This window comes from Rousettus aegyptiacus, unplaced genomic scaffold (genome assembly GCF_014176215.1).
Source record: "Rousettus aegyptiacus isolate mRouAeg1 unplaced genomic scaffold, mRouAeg1.p scaffold_m13_p_12, whole genome shotgun sequence".
NCBI lineage: Eukaryota > Metazoa > Chordata > Mammalia > Chiroptera > Pteropodidae > Rousettus > Rousettus aegyptiacus.
This window is the reverse complement of record NW_023416287.1, coordinates 17879585-17904095: the sequence shown is the minus strand read 5'-3', so window position 1 is coordinate 17904095 and position 24511 is coordinate 17879585. Positions and strand designations below refer to the sequence as shown.

General features: G+C 48.7%; 1 protein-coding gene across 11 annotated transcripts in view; it reads left to right on the top strand.

Annotated features, from left to right (window-relative positions):
• CEP250 (centrosomal protein 250) overlaps window positions 1–18600 on the top strand; it is a 40675-nt gene extending 22075 nt beyond the window's left edge. For 10 of the 11 annotated variants that reach the window (XM_036229482.1, XM_016126431.2, XM_036229481.1 and 7 more), the window contains 15 exons: window positions 130–297; window positions 705–839; window positions 2202–2345; window positions 3011–3135; window positions 4550–4688; window positions 5677–6019; window positions 6540–6661; window positions 7652–7772; window positions 8797–8918; window positions 9410–12025; window positions 14559–14651; window positions 14849–15004; window positions 15511–15612; window positions 16566–16625; window positions 17971–18600. In XM_036229482.1, coding sequence (XP_036085375.1) covers window positions 130–297; window positions 705–839; window positions 2202–2345; window positions 3011–3135; window positions 4550–4688; window positions 5677–6019; window positions 6540–6661; window positions 7652–7772; window positions 8797–8918; window positions 9410–12025; window positions 14559–14651; window positions 14849–15004; window positions 15511–15612; window positions 16566–16625; window positions 17971–18234 — 4710 coding nt within the window. In that variant the 3' untranslated portion in view covers window positions 18235–18600. The other variant, XM_036229484.1, reaches the window with a different exon arrangement.
• The last annotated feature ends 5911 nt before the right edge of the window (window positions 18601–24511 follow it).

Genomic DNA, 24511 nt, shown 5'->3' with positions numbered 1-24511 from the left:
GAGACAGGCTGAGAATGGTGCCAGGGTCACACAGCTGGCGAGCAGTGGACTTGTTACTGTAATCCAGTTCTTTTTGTACCTCTTCTCCTCACCTATTTGGTTTTGACAATATTTCCTCTGTATGACCAGGAGAAAGAGCGCTCCCAGCACCAGCAGGAACTGAGTAAGGCTCTGGAGACCCTAGGGAGAGAGAAAATGGAGCTAGAAATGAGGCTGAGGGAGCAGCAGACTGAAACTGAGGCTCTCCGGACGCAGAGGGAAGAAGAACGGGCCGAGGCCGAGAGTGCTTTATGCCAGGTAAGAGGCTGGGAGGATTGGAGCTGCATGTCCAACCTGTGGTTCCCCTACCTTTAACCACTTCCTTTTCCACTCCCAGGAGCAGTGCTGCAGTGGCTTCTAGAAGAAAATGTAGCTACCCACTTTGCCACCTGCGAGCAGGGTGATCAGCACCATTAGCTGCAGGGCTGGCAATATGTCATACTTCCTGAGGGAGGGTTGATGTTTACCACATCCTGTCAGCTTGCAAACCAGTGGCAATCTTTGCACTTCCTGGTTCTCAGTTAGTGGGTCCAGACCTTCCTTTGTCCTCAGCCCCCACCCCATTTGCCGGAAGAGCCCTAGAGTAGTTGGTATGTGCTGGTGGCCTAGTGCGTGAGCATGGTGACCCTGCTCCAACAAGCCCTTGCCCTCCTGTCCCTCCAAAGATGCAGCTCGAAACAGAGAAGGAGAGAGTGTCCCTCCTGGAGACACTGCTGCAGACCCAGAAGGAGCTGGCAGATGCCAGCCAACAACTGGAACGGCTGAGACAGGACATGAAGGTTCAGAAATTAAAGGAACAGGTATGGATGGTGGTCCTATACAGGGAAGAAAAGGGAGAAGTGATTTACTCATTCAACATTAACCAGTTCTTTGGTACTTCTTTGCACCAGGCCCTGTGCTAGATGCTAACACATGATGGGCATAAAGATGTGGCATGCAGTGAATATGACAGACATGGTCCTGCCCTCAAGGAGCTTACATTCTAGTAGCAGAGATAGACAAAGATGAAGAGACACAAAATCATGAGATAATTACAGGTTGTAATAAGTGCTGTAAAGGAAATGAATAGGGTGATATAATTGAGAATGATTCAAAGGTAACCACTTTGGACAAGGTGGTCAGGGAGGACCTCACTTAGAAAGTGACATTTGAGCTGAGACATGAAGGTTAAAAAGAGCGAGCCCTATGGAACAATTGGGATGAACCTTAAAAACATTATGCTAAGTGAAAGAAGACAGTTACAGAGGCTACGTGGTATATGACTCCATTCATAGGAAATTTCCAGAGTAGGCAGATCTATAGAGACAGAGTAGATGAGTGGTTAGGACTGGGGATGGGGAGTGAGGAGGGTACAGGGTTTCTTTCTGGGGTGATAAAAATGTTCTAAAATTAATCGTGGTAGTAGTTGCACAACTCTGAGTATACTAAAAACCATTGAATTGTACACTTGAAATGGGTGAATTGTGTGGTATGTGAACTATATTAATAAAACCATTAAAAAGAAAGAAAAGAAGCCAGCCATTTGAAGAACAGTTTAAGCAGAGGAAATAGGTGTTGTAAGGGCCCTGGGGCAGAGAACATAGGGCTTGGAGGGTTCAAAGACAGAGAGGAGGCGGCATGACTCTGGCGTGATAAACTCAGGGGTGAGAGGAGGGAGGGAGGGAGGAGCCCTTTGTCAGCCATGGTAGGGGCTCAGATCTTGGTCTAAGGGCAGTAGGAAACTGTTGGATGGTATTTAAAAATCAGAGTAGGACATGATTTATTGTATATATTTTTTAAAATACTTTAGCTGCTGAATGCAAAAGTGTGTGTGTGTGTGTGCATGTGTTTGTAGGGGGTGGTGGTATGAAGTAGAATTAGGGCTATGCAATAGGAGGCTGTCGTGATGGTCTGGGTGAGGGACTGCTGCCAACTCAGGGACCCTGACCGAGAAGGCCCGGTGAGCCAGCGTGCTTCGCGAGGCAGTAGAGGGAATAGGAGGTGAGGAGTTGAGGTGGCAGGGCATCATGGAAACAGTGTGGATTGTCAGGTCCTGCTTCAGCTTTTGCCAGCCCAACCAAAAAATCAGTATTTATATGACAAGGATTTCTACATCACAGATTTCAAGACCAAGGCCCTTGTGGAAGTTTTCTCCTACTCATAGCTGTCTTCTCCCTTTGCAGGAGACCATTGGGATGCTGCAGACCCAGCTCCGGGAGGCTCACTGGGAGCTGGAGCACGCAGCCCAGCAGCACAGAGACGGCCTTGTTGCCCTCCAAGAAGAGCACAACATCCTGCTGCTGGATAAGACAGACCTGCAGAAGCAGGTCCATCCTCCTCCCTCCCAGCCCCACATCCCTTCCCCAGCATAGTCAGGCTCCCTGACGCCCACCTGCAGGACAAGGGGAAACTTGGCCCTGTTGCCCGAGCTTCGGAGGGGTAGGGGAGGCCCTGGTACTGAGTGGAATATTGACGGGTGCTCAGAGTGGAGCATATGCCTCTCAGAGCTCTGGCATAGTAATCTCTGTGATGCACCAGAACAGATTTGCTTGGGCAGCTCCAGTGTCAGTTGTTCTTCCCATCTTCCCCATAGATCCAGTATCTTTATACACCACGTAGCTTGCTTTTCTTATTCCGATTGCTTTCCCTTCTCAGAATTCAATATCAGATGGTGGTCTGATTATTCCTTTAAAAAAATACAATCACTATACACTTGCCCATCACTTTGCCATTGGGCGTAGTTCTATTCAGCCAAGATTTTTATTTGTGCCTGCCTTTATCCAGCACACCTGAGACTGGGGAGACAAGTGACTAGGCTGAATGAGATTTGGGGAAGGGGGTGGTTAAGGAGTGTGTAAGGATTGGTAGAACCTCCAGAGCATCGGAAATGAGCCAGTGACTGTGGTAAACCTTGAAAGACCTTAAAGCCTTAAGTGACAAGCATCCTCTCACTGGTCTCTTGTCCTTTGTCCCCATGCCCTGAACTTTCCAGGTGGAGGACTTGAAGTCTCAACTAGTTTCCAAGGATGACTCCCAGAGGCTGGTGGAGCAGGAGGTTCAAGAGAAGGCCCGGGAGTATAGCCGAGTTCAGAAGGAGCTGGAGAGAGAGAAAGCCAGGTAGGCTAGACAGGCCATGGAGCTGGCTTTTGTCTGGCTACAGTGGTCACTGTGAAGTTGACAGCTCTTTGCTCAGGTCACCTAGCCTTTTATGTCTCCAATTCTGGGCCATACAGGTAGTCATGTGGAGAGGCCACAGTACCTGTTTCCAACACCTACATTTCATTTATTTAGTAAATATTTAGGGAACATGCATTACGCACCGGGCACTATACCAGGTGTCGGGGATACAGTGATAAAGACAGTATGGTCCCTGCTTCAACAAAATTGATAGTTTTGTGGGGAAGACATCAATCAAGTAATCCCCCAAATTATTGCAGGTTATGCTACAAGGCGTGGAGGAAAGAAACAGAATGCTGAAATAGAAATGGGGGTGGGGAGGGGGAGATCTGCATTACACGTTAGGGAAGGCCTTCCTCGGAAGGTGGCATTTAAACGGATCACCAAAGGATGAAATGGAGCCACCATGCAAAGAAGTGGGAGAGTTCTGTGCCGTAGGAATAGAAACCATATGCGGTGTCTCTGAGGCAATATCGAAGCTTATGGTGTTTGGTGAAACTGAAAGTATGGTGTGACTGGAGCCTAGCAACTGAGGAGTGTGACATGAACTAGAGAGTGATATGTGGTCCCTGTCATTCCGCATTTCGTAGGTCACAGGAAAGAGTTTGTAGTTATTTAGATTCAGTAGGAAACCCCTGGAGGGTTTTAAGCCGGGAACTCCACACGATCCATTTTACGACATATTAGAAGGGATCATGATGAACCGAAACATCAGGAATGAGATAAGACCGCCCAGAATAAAAATCTGTGTATTTTCTCAGGGCTATAGGAGTTTGGGGAGGGACAGATCCTTTTGTTGATGAAACTAGAGACAGGAAGACAACTTAGGAGTCTGGTACAGTTGTTTAGATGAGCGATACTAAAGCTAAACCAGGGTAGAGTAGTGGGACAGTGGGGAAGGGAAGGGGTTTAGGGGAAGTTGGAATCAGCTAGATATAGTCATGGATTGGATAAATGTGGGATGAAGGGAAATCTGGTATGGTCAAGGCTTCTAAGTTGGGGCGCTGGGTGGATGGAGGTGCCATTCACTGAGCTAGGGAACATAGTAGTGAGTGATTGAGGGGAGGGGAGGTGCAGAGGGGACGGAAAGAATTGCGCATGTTGAATTCCTATAGCTGTTTCTGGAAATTCTCAGAGAAGAATGAACTGAAGTCGAATGAGGCATCATATTCATGACGTATCTAGGAACACTCAGTAGGTGCTCAATTAGTGGCAGCTTTTATTGTCACACCGTAATCATTCTCATTACTATTTCTATTTTCATCATCAGTGCTATGTTTAGAACAGTCAGATGAGAAGGTAGTTCATCATTCTCTGAAAAAATTGCCCAGCCTTCCGACTCTTCTCTTTTTAGCCTGACTCTGTCACTGGCGGAAAAGGAACAGAGACTTCTTGTTTTACAAGAAGCTGATTCTGTTCGACAACAAGAGCTGAGCTCCCTGCGCCAGGCCATGCAGGAGGCCCAGGGAGGACAGAAGGAGCTCAGTGCCCAGGTACTTTTCCCACCCTGGTTATGGGCCCTAGCCCTCGGTGAAAGCCTGCTTCTGGAGTTTGGGGTGATTGCTCAGGTCCATAAAGGGGACCTTTCTCTTTTTCCTCATTACAGGGTATGCTGGAACTTCAGCAGCCCTGGCAGGAGGGAATCCAGGACTTGGCAGGGTGGGAACTTGGGAAACTGACCCCGAGTTGAAAACGGTCCCCTGTGGAAAACCTGACAGCCCTGAACCCAGTACCCAAAGGGGCAGAGCTCACACAGGCCTGGTTCAAGCCTGGCCACTTCCCTGTGTGCTTGGTCTGCTTGGCAAGACACAGCAGGGGGAACAAGTATTACTCCAGATCAGGTAGACAGCAGCAAAAGGACTTCCAGGGACTCAGTCTACTCATAGGCGCACTCTAGACCTTGGGTCCAGAGGAAAGGTGGGACTGGGAGGGGACAAGTGAAGGAGAAAGAGATAGATAGTAGACTGCAGCAGATAAGGACCCAGGTCTGGTCAATAGATGATCCTGGGTTTGATTCCCAGCTCTGCTACTTCCGACTTGTGTGAACATCAGTTTCTGCATCCATAAAGCAAGCATGAGAATTTTTAACCATTATAAGAATATGTAAAGTGTCAGGAACACAATAAGCATTCAATAAATGGTGGCCATTGTTATTGTGACTGGTTGTATTAGGCTCAGTGTCAGGATTTTAGGCAGAGTTTTAATCATAGCAGGGAGCTGGCATAGTTGCCAGCTGGGCCAGGGCCAAAGCCCATTTGTATAGCCTATGCCCATGGGTCAGGAGTGAGTAGGTAGGCATACACGTCAGTTCTGGCGTGACACTCATTCTAGAACCCTCCTGGCCTGTCGGAGAGTTGAGCCCACTGAAATCTTCCCAGCCTTGATCAAGTTTTGCACAGGGATTGAGGGGGTCAGGCCTGGGAGGGTCTGAGAAGAGGGTATATGTGCCCTGCTCAGCATGACTACACTTCCTCCCTGCAGGTGGAATTATTGAAGCAGGAGGTGAAGGAAAAGGAGGCTGACTTTCTGGCCCAGGAAGCACAGCTGCTGGAGGAACTAGAGACATCTCGAGTAACAGAGCAGCAGTTGCGAGCTTCCTTGTGGGCCCAGGAAGCCAAGGCAGCCCAACTACAGCTGCGCCTGCGTAACACAGAGAGCCAATTGGAGGCACTGGCTGCAGAGCAGCAGCCTGGGCACCATGCCCAGGTCCAGCTAGCCAGCCTCTATTCTGTTCTGCAGCAGGCCCTGGGGTCTGTTTGTGAGAGCAGGCCTGAACTAAGTGGTGGGGGAGACTCTGCTCCCTCCCTGTGGTGCCCTGAGCCAGGTGAGGCAGCCACCCACGTACTCAGTCCTTTTGGCCAAAGCCAGGCCTAGCTCCCAGGGGAGAAGGAAGGGAAATGCAGTTCTTCAAGCAATATGCATCATAGTGAAGACCACAGCCTGTGGAATTCATTCAATTAGAGTTTGAACCCCAGGTCTGCCACTTGCTAGATATGTGTCCTTGGGCTAGTCAACTATTCTCTGAGCTTGATTTCCTCAACTATAAAATGAGGATATTAAAAGTACCTACATCCCTCAGGATTTTTCTAAGGAGTTAATGAGGTTACAGAGGTACAATAGCTCATAGAGTTCCTGGCGCTTACTAAATGCCTGACATGATAGCTAGCATTACCTAGTGCCCAACATAGTGCCTGGCATGTAGGTACGCAAAACGTGCACGATGAATGAACTGAGAAGGGCTAGGAGAAGAGGGACCAGTAGGAAGGCCAAAGCCATGTCTGGGGAGCTATGGCTGTTTCTTTTTATAGTGCAACCAAGTCAGGAGGTGTTTCTCATTTGTTCAGACCAGAATGGAGCAAGAATCCTCTTTAAGAGAGGGCCCCTCCTGACGGCTCTCTCCACTGAGGCGGTGGCATCTGCCCTCCACAAGCTTCACCAAGACCTGTTGAAGATGCAGCAGGCTCGGGTATGTTTCCCTGCTCTGCTTCCTTGACCTCTTTGCCTCCTCCGAAAAAGATTCATAAAGCATTTTGACCTGTTTTCTTCTTGACATAAGATTGGGATGAGTTCCACTCTATCACTTACTACCTGGCAACCATGAATAAAGTGTTTGGTTTGGGGCTTGGTTTTGCTAGACATACAGGGCAAATCATGCGCCCTTCACAAGGTTGTGAGGATTAAATAAGTGAGGGACTTACGTGAGCCCTGTAAACAAAAAAATTTGCATAGATGCGTGCTATCGTTTTTCATCATTTTCCTCTCAGCCATGAATTATTCTTGGTGCCAGACCTACACACACACACACACACACACACACACACATATTGGGGACCTCTGAGATTTGAGGTTGCCATTTATAGAAATATTCTAGGCCTAAGACTGAACTAAATGTCCTGCAAATTTCATCTCACAGTGAACCTATCAGTCAGTAAAAATCGAGTGCCACCATATGCCAGCCACTGTGAGCTGAGGACATAAAAAGCAGAAAGACCTGATCTCTGCCCTCAAGAAGGCTCCTGGCATGGCTGAGGAGGCAAACTGCATTCTAAAATAAAGCAGGGCTTATAGAATTAATTGGACTGATAATGGATGCACAGAGTGATAATAGGAGAAAGGGACAATTCATTCTAACTTGAAAGTCAGAAGGAAGGAAGAAGTGACCTTTAATGTAAGCTTTGAAGTAGGAGTTCAGGGAGAGGAGAGGTGACCCTGAGCTAAAATTTTAGCAGTTCTGTTTTAAATGACACAGACAGAAGGGAATTCTGGGCTCCAGTCAGTTGGAGCAGAGCCTGTCATCAAATACACGAGTTCAGAGATAAATAACCAGCAATCTGGGAATAGGTCTAAGATGACAGACCCCTACAGAGGCTGAGAATGAGGAGAGGGCTTGGGCCCTGGACTAGGATAGCTTTGTGGAAGATGAGGAACTTGTTTGGCTACACTCATGTTTTCCCAGGATGATCTGAGGGATCAGGTGCAGAAGCTGGAACAGAGTCTAACTGATACAGAGGCTGAGAAGAGCCAGGTCCATGCAGAGTTGCAGGATCTGCAGAGACAGCTCTCCCAGAACCAGGAAGGTGAGAAGGTCAAGGCAGGCAGGGGGGTTTGGATGGAGGGGAGAGGAAAGACCTAGCAGCCATTCTTTACTACTTATCTGCAAGCGTGAGAGGATACCTAGAGGCATCTCCAAAGAGGTGGTGACCCCATGAACTATTTTCTGCTTTGCTTGGCCTTTGAGGGCCATCCTGGCAGATGGGATTAGGAGAAACAGATCTGGTGAACGATAGAAGTTGCTGTCTAGGCTTCCTCTTTCTCTGTCTGCCGATTAAAAAATTGGCAATCCAGAGCCAGGGCCAGGACTGTGAGAACATTATAAAATTCCGTATCTTTTGTCATTTATCTACATTACTTATTTTTGTCATCTCCACCTATGTCCTCGAAATGATAATCTTTGGCAGCAGGAGTATGGGCTTATTTAGGGGATAGCAAGGAGGGAGAAACTGAGGAGTACATATCTGTGCCACACCCAAGGGCTGGAAAGGGTGGTGACTACTCGAAAAGGAAAGGAGAGAGGAGGGTTTTGAGGCTCAAGGCTCTACTGTAGAAGAGAAGAGAACAAGTAGGGGAGTGGGTCTGGGTCTTGAAAGTATCTCCGGGGGCTACTTAGGGATAGAGCTGGGTTCAGGTGCATTTTGCAGAAATCAGAGTGGGAAGCAGCCAACAGAGTAACCCTGGTCTCTAGGAACCTCTGAAAAATCATAGAATTGGGGACTGGCAAGGTCCTCTGATGTTGTCTAGCTCACCCCTGTCTGGAATCGAAGCTTGAGGATCTCTGTGTGATCAGGATGAAGTGTTGGGACGATTATCAGGCAGCGCTAGAGCTGGGTAGCAGATACAGACACGAGTCTGGAAGCAGCAAGGAGCCTAGGCAAACAGGAGCAGCTGGCAGATGGGTGATATCTCTGTGAAACTGGATGTAATTCTCTCCTTGGCCTTCTCCCCTTTGATTCCCTTACCCATTCTCCATCTGCTTCTATATCCCTCTTTTCCTCCACCCCCAACCATGGGCCCTGTGCTCCACTACCTCTCCTCTTCCCAAAGAGAAATCCAAGTGGGAAGGAAAACAGAACTCCCTAGAGTCTGAGCTGATGGAACTTCACGAAACTGTGGCATCCTTACAGAGTCGCCTACGGCGAGCAGAGCTGCAGGGAATGGAGGCCCAGGTAAATTGGTGCTGGTTTGGGGAAGGGGGTTGCTGCAGGAGTAGTCCCCCCAGGCTCAGGCTCCAGCTGCCATGCTCGTCTTGGCCTGTGGTCATACCACATCCATATGTAGTGCCCAGCTTCCTTCAGCAGTGTCTCATTTTCTCTGGCTGTCCTCATGTCCCTGAGGGCCATTATTAAAGTCCCAGTGAATCCTCCTTTAATTAATTTTTCCAAATTGAGGTTGAGATTTTTGTTCCTTGCCCTAAAGGACCAGAGTCTAGATGGCTCATTTGTACCAGACTTTCTTCTCTGAGCATGGAAGAGCTCTGGGATATGGTGGGGATGTTCTTTTATAATATTAGCTTAAGTGGAATGCACTAGTAGTTTTATTGTTGTTGTCATTTTGTTTTTTGCCCAAGTCTTTGACAGTGCTAGTGCTACAAAGTAAGGAAAGAAAGGACGTGTGGTGGAGTGATGGTATCAAGGTGGCTGTGCATCTTGTTTTCCAGAATGAGCGAGAGTTGCTTCAGGCAGCCAAGGAGAACCTGACAGCCCAGGTGCAACATTTGCAAGCATCTGTTGCAGAAGCCAGGGCTCAGGCAAGCGCTGCTGGGGTCCTGGAAGAAGACCTGAGAACTGTTCGCTCAGCATTGAAACTGAAAAATGAGGAGGCCGAGAGTGAGCGTGAGAGAGCCCAGGCTCTGCAAGAGCAGGGTGAGCTGAAGGCGGCCCGAGGGAAGGCTTTGCAGGAGAATTTGGCTCTCCTGGCGCAGGCCCTGTCTCAGAAAGAAGGGGAGGTGGAGGCTTTGCAGGAAAAGACCCGAGAACTAGAGAAGCAGCGGGAAATGCAGAAGGCTGCTTTGGAATTGTTGTCACTGGACCTAAAGAAGAGAAATCAAGAGGTGGATCTGCAGCAGGAACAGATTCAGGAGCTGGAGAAGTGTAGGTCTGTTTTAGAGCATCTGCCCATGGCCGTCCAGGAGCGAGAGCAGAAGCTGACTGTGCAGAAGGAGCAGATCAAAGAGCTTGAGAAGGATCGAGAGACTCAGAGGAACATCTTGGAACATCAACTGCTAGAACTCGAAAAGAAAGCCCAAGTCATCGAGTCCCAGAAAGGGCAGATTCAGGATCTGAAGAAGCAGTTGGTTACTCTCGAATGCCTGGCCCTGGAACTAGAGGAAAACCATCACAAAATAGAGTGCCAAGAAAAGGCAATCGAAGAGCTGGAGGCCCAGAGGGAAATGCAGAGGGTGGCTCTGACCCACCTTACACTGGACTTGGAAGAAAAGAGCCAGGAGCTGCAAGTGCAAAGCAGCCAGATCCACGAGCTAGAGAGCCACAGCAGCCTTCTGGCCAGAGAGCTCCAGGAGAAAGACCAGGAGGTGAAGTCCCAGAGAGAACAGATTGAGGAACTGCAGAGGCAAAAGGAACATCTGACTCAGGACCTTGAGAGGAGGGGCCAGGAGACAGTGCTGCAGAAGGAAAGGATTCAGGTCCTAGAAGATCAGAGGACACTGCAGACCAAGATCCTAGAGGAGGACCTGGAACAGATCAAGCTGTCCTTGAGAGAGCGAGGCCGGGAGCTGGCTTCTCAGAAACAGCAGGTGCAGGAGCGGGTGGAAGAAGGGAAGGGCCAGAGTAAAGCACAGCGTGGGAACCTAGAGCACATGAAGCTGATCCTGCGTGATAAGGAGAAGGAGGTGGAATGCCAGCAGGAGCATATCCAGGAACTTCAGGAGCACAAGGACCAGCTGGATCAGCAGCTCCAGGGCCTACACAGGAAGGTGGGTGAGACCAGCCTACTCCTCACCCAGCGAGAACAGGAGATAGTGGTCCTGCAGCGGCACCTGCAGGAAGCCAGGGAACAGGGGGAACTGAAAGAACAGTCACTTCAGGGTCAGCTGGAAGAAGCCCAGAGAGCCCTGGTTCAGAGGGACCAGGAGCTCAAGGCCCTGCAGCACCAACAGCGGCAGGCCCAGGGGCAGGAGGAGAATGCGAAGGAAAAGGCAAGTACTCTGCAGAGAGCTCTGGAGCAGGCCCAAGAGACTCTAAAAGAGCGCCAGGGAGAGCTTGAGGACAGCCAGGAACACGTGCGAAGGCTTCAGGAAGAGCTGGCAGTGGAGGGACAGCGGGTACAGGCCCTGGAGGAGGTGTTGGGTGACCTAAGGGCTGAGTCTCGTGAGCAGGAGAAGGCTCTGCTGGCCCTCCAGCAGCAGTGTGCAGAGCGAGCACAGGAGCATGAGGCAGAGGCCAAGGCTCTGCAAGACAGCCGGCTGCAGGCAGAGGCAGTGCTCAAGGAACGGGACCAGGAGCTGGAGGCCCTGCGGGCAGATAGCCAGTCCTCCCAGCATCGGGAGGAGGCCGCCCGGGGCCAGGCTGAGGCTCTGCAGGAGGCCCTCAGCAAGGCTCAGGCAGCCCTGCAAGAGAAGGAGCAGCATCTCCTTGGGCAGGCAGAACTGAGCCTCAGCCTGGAGGCCAGTACTGCTACCTTGCAGGCTGCCCTGGACTCATGCCAGGCACAAGCCCGGCAGCTGGAGGAGGCCTTGAGAAAGCAGGAAAGTGAGATCCAGGACCGGGATCTCCGTCACCAGAAGTCCTTGCAGGAGCTCCAGCAGGTACTTGCCCAGAGGGAGGAAGAACTGAGATGTCAGAAGAAACAGAGGCAGCTGCTGCAGAAGTCACTGGCCCGGAGGGCCCGAGAGGATATAATCCAGGAGAAGCAGAATTTAGGGCAGGAGAGAGAACAGGAAGAGATCAAAGGCCTTCGTGAGAGCCTAAGGGAGCTACAGTTGACCCTAGCCCAAAAAGAAGAGGAGATCCTGGACTTGAAGGAGAAAAAGAAGAGTCTGGAGGACTCAGCCCACAGTCACAAAGCCTCGCCAGCACCAGCAGAGGAGCCCTCTACAAAATTTGATTCTTTAGGGCCCAGGCTGCAGCTGGAGCTGGAGCGACTACAGGCAGCCCTGAGGCAGACAGAGGCCAGGGAGATTGAGTGGAGGGAGAAGGCCCAGGACTTGGCACTGTCCCTGGCCCAGAGCAAAGCCAGCGTCAGCAACCTGCAGGATGTAGCCATGTTCCTACAAGCCTCTGTCCTGGAGCGGGACTCGGAACATCAAAGGCTTCAGGTGAGTCACTCCATGCCTAGTGAGGGTTGGGGGCAGAGCCCTGTGTGTCTGAGCCCGGGCTGCCTGCCACCCTGGGCTTATAGCACCTCAAGGTGTGAGAAAGCTAAGGTCATGGCACCTCAACATAAGTGGAATCCAGGTTTTATTGTGCTAGTCTGGGGGATATAAGGAGAATAAGACACCCTCAGCCCCTGCCCTCATTGAGCTTACAGACTAGTGGATAAGCAATTAGAATGCAGTGCCTAATTATAATTAGTGTCTCACTGGGGAAGTTTAGTGTACTCTGGGCATACTGCAGGGACACCTTCCCTTTCTTGGGGGTGAGTCCCGAAAGGCTTCCTGATAAAAGTGGTGTTTAAGGTTAGGTCTGAAGGGACCAGCAAGGAGTTAGCTAGGCACAAGTTGGGGAGGAGCTTTCTGGATAAGAGAGAGAACATGAAGTATCTGTATTGGGAGTTCAAGCTGCCTGTTAAAGAGAAAGAGGACAGTGGGGGGCCGTGTCATTCAGGGTTTCTAAGTCAAGTTAAGGACCTGAGTGACCAGTGGGAAGTGGATGAAGGCTTTAAGGTGAGGGAGTGACACAATCAGCTATAGAATTCAGAAAGATTGCTCAGGCTTCTGTGTGGAGCAGCAGTAGATCCTGAGAGACCAGCTAGGAGGCTGTAACAGAAGTCCAGGGGAGAGACAGTGACCTGAGATAGTAAGTGTGGACGGAGGCATGTGGGCGGACCTAGACCATCATAAGACTTCTGGCAGTTGATTTGCTAAGAGACAGGGGCATAAAGAAAGAAAAACCAAAGCCCCAGGTTTCTGCTCACTGAGACAAAAAAGGCAGGTTAGGGGAAGAGTAGTAGAATGGTGGGTTCGGTTTGGAAATGGAGTGAGGTACCTATGGGACATGCAAGGGAAGACGTCCAACGGGCAGACCTGTAAAGTGATCTAAAGTTAAAGGATGAGAGTGAGGCTAGACATAGAGACTTTGGAGTCATCAGCGGTTAGGAATAAGAGGGCTCCTCTAGGTGGAACGTTGAGTGAGAAAGAAAGTGGGCATTAGGGCATAACATTTAACCTTAAGGTCAGAGGCCATGTCTTAGTCATCTCCGCACCCCCAAACTGAGCACAGGCCTGCACAGAGTGGGCAATCAGGAAAGCTAGGTTGACAATTGGACCTAGAGAGGCATTATCTCTTATGCCGAGAGGAATCCAACTCATTTTTCCTGGGAAATTGACTCTCCATCCTTGCGCTGAGACCCAGAGAACCCCCTCTGTCATCTCAAACACACAGCCTTGCAGGGACTTGCCTTATGGGAGCTCACAGCGATCTGCTCTGGTAAAGGGCAACAAGCAGACAAGGGGTTGCATTTATGAACTTTGGAGTCAAGTTCTGGGATTTGAAATACAGGTGTGTAGTTTGTTAGCTGTGTGACCCTAGGTAAGTGCCTTCTCTTCTCTGACCCTTGGTTTTCTCATGGATAAAATAGGGAATGATAGTACCTGCCCCAGAGGGCCATTTGGTGTATGAAATGACATAGTACGTGCAAAGCGCGTAGGAAGGAAGCATACAGTAAGTGGAACAACTTTCCTATTTCCAGTCCCTTTGTTACAGGCACAGAGAAAGTAAGGTATGCAGCTGGGCAGGAGGGCACTTCCTGTCTCTACTCTTGGGTTACCAAGCCGTTTTTACTCAGTGTAGCCCGAGTCAGAGTCTCCCTTCCCATACACACTCAAGGACATCTTTCAGATGCAGCCCTTTATCTCAGTGGTATCATTTTTTATTTTAAGCATTTTATATGCCAAGCACTGTTACTCTCACTTTCTTCTGTAATGACCCTCAAAAGTAGTAACTGCTCTTACCTTCATTTTATAGTTGAAGTTTGGCAGTTCAGAGAGGCTAAACTTATTCAAGGTCAGACAGCTAGTAAATGGCAGAACTAGAACTAGATCTAAGCAGTCTTTTTACTACAAAGCTCTTCCTCTCTCCCAGACAATCTCCACTCACACCTGTATATTCATCTTCTCTTATCTGTCTCTCTTCTTGACCATTATCATTTAGGAAACATAGGATGCCTAGAACATACCTAGCACTAATTTCCCTGTTTATCTAAAGGGATTTAACCCCAAAGGCTTGATCTGTGCATCATGGAGCATGTAGTCATTTTACAAATGAGGAAACTGGGATTTGGAGAGAACTCATATCCTGACTAGAGTCATCTAGCCAGTAAGTGATGACATAATACCCAAGTCTGTGTGGCTCCAAGTCCATGCTCTTTCCATAACACCTCAGCGCTCCAAGTTAACACTTAGCTTTTGGGGGATCTAAAACAAGGCAGGTTTAGTGTGTGTCCTTGGGTAGATCCCTTTGTGTTTTGTTTATCCATCTGTAAAATGCAGGTTCTGCACTAAAATACCTCAGAGACCCTAGAACACATGAGATTATAACTTGATGAGAAAATTGAACTGAGAGTGGAGGGTATAGTAGGTCTGGGTATGAGGTTGTCGTGATGCGATTTTGTTCCGTACCTTGCTACCCCAGGGCGAGTTGGAGCTCACCAGACAGGCTCTGGAGAAGGAGCGACTCCACAGCCCCAGCCCAACCAGCAGAGCAGAACAGGGGCCCAGAGGAGAGGTGGGTGTATAGCTGGGGGTAAGGTGGGGTTCTGGTGGGAACAGATGTCCCAGGAAGGAGCTCCTGTCCAGGTGCTTGTCCTCCTCTTGGGAATTGGGTCCTGAAACCCAGACCTGCCATTTTAGTCCCTTTGCCTATATCTGTTCCCCACCAGTCTAACGGGCTACCCAGGTGAGATTCACAGGTCTCTCCCACAGGTCTCGGGAGTAGAGGCTGAGCCTGGTCCTGGGATGGAGGAGAAACAGCTATGGGAACAAAGGCTTGAACACTTACAGCAGGCAGTGGCACAGCTGGAGATTGACCGAAGCAGGCTGCAGCGCCACAATGTCCAGCTGCGGACCACCTTGGAGCAGGTAAGTAACTTCTGAGCGTCCTCAGCTCTCTCCTCCAGGGTCCAGTGGATGCGAGTCTCTACTTCTCGTGCAGCCCCCAGAGCAGGGATTGGTAAACTACAGCCAGAGGGCCAAATTCAGCCTGCTGCCTATTTCTCAAAATAAAGTGTATGTACACACAACCATGCCCATTCATTTATCTGTTGTCTAGGGCCGCTCGCAGGCTTCAGTAGTGTAGTTGAATAGCTGTGGCAGAGATCGAATGGCCCACAAAGCCCAAAATACTACAGAAAATGTTTGCTATCCCTTGCTCTAAAGGCCTGAAAGGCTAGCCCTACCTCTTCTGCCCCAGGAGCGCTTCCTTGTATTGGACCTGCCCTAGCACGTTCTTCCCTCAGCATAAGAGTTTATCTTCCTATGACTGCTGTCCTCTTACACTCACACACGCACTGGCCTCTCAGAAAAGGTAGCTGTGCTCCAGCCCCAGGGCCAAGCCAAGTGCTGACTTCTCACTTGCATCCTGGCAGGTGGAGCGAGAGCGGAGGAAGCTGAAGAAGGATTTCCTGCGCGCATCGCGGGCAGGGGTTCCAGAGATCAGTGAAGTCACAGCATCGTCACCCACACCGCAGGTTTACCTCTTTTCATTGACTACAGCCTCAAGAAAACCCAACCTCAGCCACCAGAAACAACCCTCTGCATCGCATATCCCAGATTACCCTTGCAAGGAGAGTCAGCCACTTCTGCCAATCCAGAGTCCCTCCTGACTGGGTTCTGCCCAACTCAGCAAGGCTCAGTCTGTCCCTGCCTCAGGAAGGACGCCCAACATCAGTGGGTGGGGTGGAGTCACAGCTAGCTGTCCTGCATTCTGAGGAACTCAGCCTTCACTGTTGTCTAGTGTACCTGTTCCCAGGCCAATACCTTAGGCTCACCTGGGAGCAGGGCTCATTAAGCTTTTGGTCAGAATCCCAGGCATATGGGTATTGAGTGGTGAAGCTTTGCAGACCTTTTAGACCTCCTAGCTCATTGCAATATTGTTTATAAGATTAGTGTCCATGGTATTTCCTGGGGCCAAAGTCCCTTTTTGGGGTAAGGAGTTTGAGGAAGACTTCCAAACCAGCATTTTTAGCAGAGTTATGCCCGTCAGTAGACAGCCCTGTAGCCTGGCAGAGAGAGTCTGTTTCTGCTGGATGACCATCTCTCAGTTCTTCATCACTCTTACTTTAATAAGAGCTTTCCAACAGCAGGCACCTCGTCTTCCTCTCTGCATCCTTAGCTCACAGCTCAGGGCTAGCACAAAGCAGGTGAACTTCTGTAGATGAAAAGGTGCCTCAGAGAAGCCAATGCCATCCAAGCCTTTTGGAAGTTCAGCATCAGGTCTCTGTGGGCATCACCCACTGGACTGATTTGGGCCTCTTCTTGCCCGGAGGCATCGTGCCCCATAGAGTTCACTTTGATTTTGGGCACTTCTGGCCCATACTCCTTGCCCTGGCCCTTGGGACTGTGATGAGCTGGCAGAGAATGCCTGAAGAACCCCTAGGGTGGGAAGGCCTCTTCCATTAGGAATGGGATTTGTCTTCTACAGACTGGAAGAGGACAGAAGGGCTCCTCCGATGCCAAGCACGTGATTGAACTGCAGAAAGAGGTACGTTCTACAAGGATGCATTTTTAAGCCTTCTTTCCCTTCCTTGTACTCAGGCAATGGGCTTTAGTGTCTTTTGTTTGCTTGGCCCTTTGTGCCCCTCCAGCAGGGAAAGTGGAAATAGTTTCTGCCTCAGAGGACTTCAGTCTATGTTAGAGACAAGAAGAGCCCAGTTCCAACTCAACCTACCATATGGTTAGAGTGGGAGTGGGGAAGAAAGCATGCTCCAGGCCCCAGACCTTCAGGTTCCTGTTTAGGAAGGGAATGGACAGGGAATAGGGTAGAGGAGCAGAAGAGGAGTCTAGGAGGACAGACTAAAGCAAGCAGAAGCGTCCTGGTCTCCTCTGCCCTCACGTGCACCTTTGCAGGCAAGACTGTTGCCAGCACACCAAGCGGAGTGGCCCGGCACCAGAGCCAGGGTCCATACCTCAGAGCTCAAGTCGAGCCTTCACACTCAAGGAAACTGTAGTGCCTTCTTGCTTCTTGCCCCATAGGCTGAATTCGCCTAAAGTTTCTACCTGTCTTTCAAGACCCAGGAATAATAAGATTTCTGACCCTATTTTAGAAATCAGTAGTCACTACTGGCAGAGCCTGACTATCTGACTAGACTCAAGCTATTACTTTTAATTTATCCAAAAGCAGTCTCTGAAACAAGGCCCAGAGGAAGGTGAGGCAAAAGAGGAGGCCCTGTCAACCCGGAGTGCCTCCTTAAATTTTGTACCCCAGGAGCTTCTTTTGCCCTCACCCTAGTATTGTATCTGCCCTGAGCTCCCAGTACCTCACCTCCTGGTAGTCTCATTCTACCCACCTGAGAAATGGAAGTATTAATTGGTGATTCTGAACCGTGGCTGCGCACATTGCAACCATCTGGGGAGCTTTTAAAAAAATACTGGTGCCCAGGCCTCATTGCAGTGTAATTAAGTCAGAATATTTCTTAAAAGCTTCCAAAAGGTGCACAATGGAACTCTGCGGTGATTAAAATATTCTGTATCTTGATTAGAATAGTGGTTATACATGGGCAGGTACATTATCAAACTCATCAAAATACACACTTAAAACCTGGGCATTTTGGTACATGGAAATAATCCGTCAATGAAGTTGAGCAATAGTTTTGTTGTTAATCAAGCTCCTCATTTGAGTCTCCGGTGCAGCCAGGGTTGAGCGTCACTGGATTCTATGATTCCCAGAGGCCCTTCCCCCAAACACTGTAAAGCCTGATTCTGAGATTAGTCCATTGCGATAGTAGATTGAAATGCTGGTCTGACAAGAGCCACAGGAGCAGAGCAGGAAGAGATGGGGCAGCTTCAAGGCCCTCAACTGCTTTCTCCCTCTTGATTCTGCCTACCAGGTAGCCCAGCTACGAGCCCAGCTGGCCTTGGAGCGGAAGGAGAGGCAGGACTACATCGCTCGCTCAGTCCAGACCAGCCGCGAGTTGGCAGGCCTGCACCACAGCCTCTCCCACTCCCTTCTGGCAGTGGCCCAGGCCCCTGAGGCCACTGTCCTAGAGGCTGAGACCCGCAAGCTGGACGAATCCCTGACTCAAAGTCTGACATCCCCAGGGCCAATCCTGCTATGCCCCAGCCCCAGCACTTCCCAAGCCACCTCTAGGTAGCAGCCTCAGCCAAGGCAGGATGCAAGCCAGCCTGGGAGCACACAGACAGATGGCTGTAGAACGATTCATGGTTCCTCCTTGCAGCTGCAGATTTGCCAAAGGAAAAGTCTGGATCTATTACCTAACCTGAGAGCCCCTGTCAGCTGGTGTTTCCAGGAAGAGAGAAGGAAACCTGCAGGCCTGGGGGAAGGCCCCAGTTCACATGGGAATAGGGCCAATTACATTTGCCTGCAGAGTTCCCCAGAGGGGTGTGTTGCCCTGGCCAAGGAGCAGCTACTGCCTCTCAGTCTAGAATTTATTATCCCGGCACTTCACCCTCTCTTTTAACTTCCCCTTCAACAATAAACCTTGGATCTTTGCATTTGTCCTCTGCTGCTGTGTCTACTTATGTAGCTGGGCGTCAGCAGCATGATGGACATCTATTAAGAAAGAATTCGCTAAAGATTCCTGTTGGGTGGCATGAATTTGTTATCTGCCTACATTCTGATAGGGAAGGGTTACAGAACATACAAAGATGAGGTCCCTGTCCACAGAGAGTTGGAGTCCAACTGCCAAGAACAGAGACACTCGAGTCAGTTCTGTGTGCTGACTAGAATTGCTGTAGAAATTCCAAGGGCTGAGAAAGGCATGAACTGGCCCTTGAAGGATGGAGAGGTGTTGGGAGGGGTTGCTAAGACCACCTGTTGGAAAATGCCCTTTTTCATCTTGACTCGGGACCAGTGCCGCCCCCACTGCATCTGGAGGCTTCAATGACACCAGCAGCATGTGTTCTTGCCAGGTTGTGGAATTCTCAGGTGTGTTATGTGCAGAGGGGTCTGCTGGCCATGCTCTCAGAGCCTAGTCGTGGGCTTGGTTCATTCTGCGGAGATACGAAAGGAAGGCACTGGGGCTCACAGCCTGGCACTGCTCACCATTCTCCCCCTTCTGCCCCCACCGGAGTGCGATGTGGTCTTCATCAGTGGTTATCGTGTATTCCAAAGACTTCAGGTTCCCCGCAATCCCCACTACATAGCAAGGGACTGGCATGGCTGTGTCTCAAGGTCTGGCTGTAGCCCGGGAACAACTGGAATAGCTCCTCCCTGGTCAGCTGGAATCGGGTTGCTTCCTCGCATCAGTGCCTTTGGAAAGGTGCACAGAGCACTTATCACTTCACTCCCGTGTTCTAGCACAGAGAGGAGGCTGGGCCTCATTACTGTAGAGAAAGGGGTCAGGTTCAGGAGCAATGTACAGACCTAGCTTGCGTTGAAAGCTGCCTTGTTGCTTTTGTGGGTCTGCTTACCGGGCGCCACATCTCTATAGCCTTGCCTCCACCAGCAGGGTGTCTACCTGGTTTTACCAGCACTTCTAGTTGGGCCCTGGAGCTCCTGATGGAGTTGGAAGCCCCCCTGTCTCCAGAGGTCCCAGACACTGTGAGAAGTAGGAAGCTATGGTCACAGACTCCACCAGAGCTCCACTGCCCTGGCGGCCTCCATCGCTCCCTCAACCCTTGTCACCACACCTCCTGCCAACACTTCTCTTACCTCCACAGCCTCCTGGTGAGCCCTACAGGGTGCTTGTTGGAGGCTGAGAGGAGGCAGTGGTGGGGTGACATCTGGTGTGTCCTGTGACCTTCCTGGAGAAGGGGGTTGATGCCCAGTGGGTTCCTTCATGCCAGCACAGTTACATCAGGGAACCCACCACACAAATCACAGTGTGAGTTCCTGCATGTAGGCCTTGTGGATAAAACTACCTTCACCTTGGCATTCAGCCCAGGGTCCAGCTGGTAAGGGAGAGCTTGGAAATCAAGAGTAATGGAGACGGAAATAAAAAGAGCAACAATATGTGTCAAGGCTGGTGCTGGGCATCTCTGGGAGGGTGCCGCCTCTTCCCAATGAGCGGATATTAAGTATGAGGCAAAGAGGGCAAGGGAAGAGCCTTTTGTCCCCTCTTGAGAAAAGAATATGCAGGAAAATTTTGTAATGTGGTTAAAAGTAAATTTGTATCCAACCAAACTTTGTTTTTGATAGATTTTCATTTAAAGTGAAAACTACATGCACAAAGTTAAAACAATTAAATAGAAAAGAAGCCATCAATTTCCCACTCCATTCTTTTTCAGCTTCTCTCTGGGGGCAACCAACTTTTTTACAGTCTATTTTTGTAGTGGTTAACTTTCTCTAAATCATATGTGTATGTGAAGCCATAACTGTTTCAGTATCTGGAATGTGATGGTGACGGGTAGTTGCACTGGCCACACCTTTGGGGATTCTTGGACCCTGGCTCCAAGCCAGACACCCAGCATACCTCAGTGCCCTTGGAAGGCGGTAAACGTGTTCTCACTCATATGAGTGATATTGCATTTTTTGTTATGTTGCATGTGTTTGTTGGACGTAGATATTTGAGTTTCAGAGTCATTGACACAGCAACCCCAAGCTTAGGTAACAACAGGGGGCCCCAATATCCAGCAATAGTCTCTTTAGTCCCCACTGTCACCCACTACAATGCCCCACCTCACTGCCATGCCCGGGGTTTCTCAGCTTCCAGATGGCATCCTGCTCATGCAGTGCTTTTATGAACCACTTCAGACCAGATGCACTTAAAGGAAGCAGCAGCAGTTGGGGGTGCCAGGATCCTGAGTAATGGCTATCTCGGGGTACATAGCGTGCAGATGGTGGTCATGTTCTCCACGTGTCTTAAAGCCTTGGGCAGAGGCCTGGTTCATCCTGGAAAGTGGGGCAGGATGGACTTAGGGAGAGGAGGAGGAGTTGGCCTCACCTTCCTGGTCTACACCTCCTATCGTGCACCCACCTGAGGACTGTGTCATGTTGTTTAATCCTGAAGCCAAAGCCAGAGCCTCATAGGAGCCTTGAGTTTCTAACCACTGGACAGGTCAGGCAGCTGGACCTTAACATGGCCCAGTGGGTGGCTGGGAGACATTTTAATTGGCTGTTGCTTCTAATTCTCAAACTTCTCCAACTTGATGCCCTGGAGTTCATAGCATAGAAGGGGGGAATTTAGGGCCTCATCCCAGACTCTCACTACCCATGGAAGGTTAAGCCAGGGGCCATGGAAGGAGAGATGGCCAGGGCCTGGGGCTGGGTATGGGGACTGGGCAGAGACCAAGATTGTGTACTGACCAACCACAGTATCCAAGCCTCAGAGGACATGGGTTCTTCTGACTTTTGCAGGGTTCAGTGGCCCTTTTGAAGCGTTCATCAAACTAGTCAGAGTCTCCGGGTATGTGGAGGCAGCCAGAGCACTCACAGATGCCACATAAACACATACCCTTTCTGAAAGTGTTCCTGCGGCAGTGGCAAGTCCTTAAGCATATTCTGTCCTTCTTATTGAGGTCATTCTGACTGTACTCCTGGTCTAGGAAGAAGGCCATCAACCACAACATAAGCATACAGGCAGCTTACCAGACCCAGCTTTGAGACTTCCATCTCTGAGCCCGATGATGGTGCCTCACCAGACAATACATTAGCTTTGATATCTGGTACTGGGAAGGAGGAGGGACTGCAGCCAACAGACATCTCCAGTGGCCCCCGTCCTGTGGCTTCCATTTCTCCCCCAACCCTTCACCCCACACCTCCTCCCAATACCTCACCTCTGACCTTCCTAGCCACCTGCTAACCACTAAAAAAGACCTCTGCCAAGCCCTGGAGCTAGAAGCTGTGCCCTGTCCTCTTCCAGAGGAGACTGATGCCCAATGAGGTCTTTCATGCCAGCCCAGCTGTATCAGGGATCTCATCATAAAGACCTCCTCTATGTAGGCTTATTGGCAAGGCCCCTTCCACTTTGGCATTCAGCCCAGAGTCCAGCAGACAAGGGAGGCTTGGAAGTCAAGTATCAAAGAGACAGGAGGGTAAGGAGGGAGTATATGTGCCAAGTCTGGTATGGACGAGCAGGAGACAGAAAGGAGAAAGGAGGGCCACTTGGAACCTCCTGGGCCAGAGAATTTATCGTATTAATAAAAATTAATAAAAAGTGAATATGTGACATAATCTACTCTTAAAACCTCTCAGAGGTTGAATTTCTTTTTGAAAATTGTTACCAAGTAAATAGATGTAAATTGTTTTTTCAAAAAACCCACATAGTCCAGAAAGGCTTTTAACGAGGAACATCAGTCTCCTGCTCTTCCTCACTCTTTACTTTAAGGCTCCCATTCTCACTATTCTTCTGGCATTTGCTTCCATATCTCTAAGCAATATGCTTATACCACTATATCATGACGTTATATATAGACTACCTGCTATATATATAATCATATCATTATACTTAGTGATAGCCACTTGGTCATTTTGTAACTTTACATAATGGACCTTAACCTCTATTTCTTATCCTGTCACTTCAAGCAAGGTTTCATGAAGCCCTTTCTCTAAGATGAGAATAGTGTGTCTATACAGTTCTGTCTGCCAGTTATTTTCCCTTTACACTTCCCCATATGGATACTTTGAACTTTTATGTAATCACAGATAACATGTACATTCTGTTATGTAAGCGTTCTGCTGCATCATTAAGTTTCACATGCTTCGTTTATAGCAACACTATCCACAAGAAATCTGTGAGCCACGTATATAATTTTCTAGTAGCCAAAGTTTTAAAAAAGGAAAAAGTAACAGAGGAAATTAATTTTAATAATATATTTAACCCAGTATGTCTAAATATTACCATTGTAACATATATTTGGTATAAAAATATTACTGAGATATTTTGCATTCTTTTTTGAAACTAAGCCTTCTAAATCTGAATTGTATTTTACACTCACAATATATCTAAATTTGGACATGTAGTTTTCATCAGAAATACATGATCTATAGATTTTATAAAATTTTACAATCTAAAAAGTAGATTTATATATCCAAGTTGTCATCAGAATACTTAAAGGTTTCCAATAACTACATCATGCTTATTTAAAAATACAGATTAAAATTAAATTAAAATTTCAGTTCCTCACTTGCACTAGCTACTTTTCACAGACTCATCTACCATATTGGATGGCTGACTCTAAAAGTAAAAAATCTATTACAAGTGTCTACATTATTGTGACTAGATAAATATTGTTTCCTGTGGAATCTAGTACTGAACAAGGACCACTTTCCTTTTATCATTCATTATAATTTCCAAAGAAAAAGTATTTAGGAGATAAACTTTCTGAATCTCCTGTCTTTAGAGGGTAGAATTCTGTCCTCCAAAATACATTCAAGTCCTGACCTCTGGTACCTTTTCTAGAAACAGGGTCTTTACAGATGTAAAATGAGATTGTACTCAATTAGGATGGGCCCTGATCCATTAGCTGGTATTCTTATAAGATAAGGCTAATTTAGGAATAGAAGACAAGAGGGAGAGTGCCATGTAAAGATGGAGGCAGAGATTGGAATGATGTGTCCACAAGCCAAAATATGGCAGAACTTGCTAGCAACAAGCAAAAGCTAGGAGAGAGGGATGGAACAGATTTTCTCTCAGAATCTACAGAAAACACCAACCCGAATTTTGGACTTCTAGCCTCCAAAACTATGATAGAGTAAATTTCTGTTGCTTTAAAGCTACCTATTAGTAACTTGTTATGGCAACCCTAGGAAACTAACACACTGCCCTTGGGCTTGACCGATAGTTTGGTTAGATATACGGATTCTAGGTTGAGAAAATAGCTCCAGAGCTTGAAGACATGTTCCATCATCTTCTAGCCATCAGTGCTGTTAACAAGAATGTGACTTTTAATCCATATTAACTGTGGTGATTAGAATTCTTGGTCACAGAAACATCTCTGGTAAAGTACTTCTAGCTGGCCTGGAATGTCACCCCTGATGCCACCACCACTAGACCTGTAACACTATGGAATACTAAGGGGGTTTAAATTTGGCCACGAATTCTTTTCAGCTCCTTCCATTAGGAAGAGGAATCTATATCCTCACTTTTTGAATATGGGATTATTTTGTTACTTGATCTAACCAGTATGCTACAGAAGTGAAACCATGTGACTTCAAAGCCTTGGCCTTAAGAGAGGCCTTGTAGCTTCCACTCTCACTCTCTTGTAATATTTCCCCCATCACATGAAGAAATCCAGGATAAAGGATTACACGGAGAGAGAGCCCTAGCTGTCTAGCAATTCCAGCCATGCCAGCTGAGGCCTAGACAGGTAAGCAAGGCAATGTTAGAGCATTCAGCCTCAACTAAGCCGCCAGCTATCAGCAGTCACATAAGTAAACTCAGGCAGAGAAAGTAATGTAAATTTGTCCCCAAGATCTGGATAGCAAGTCTGGCCCTTCCTCCCCTGACACTGTCTTTGCAAGTAAGAGAA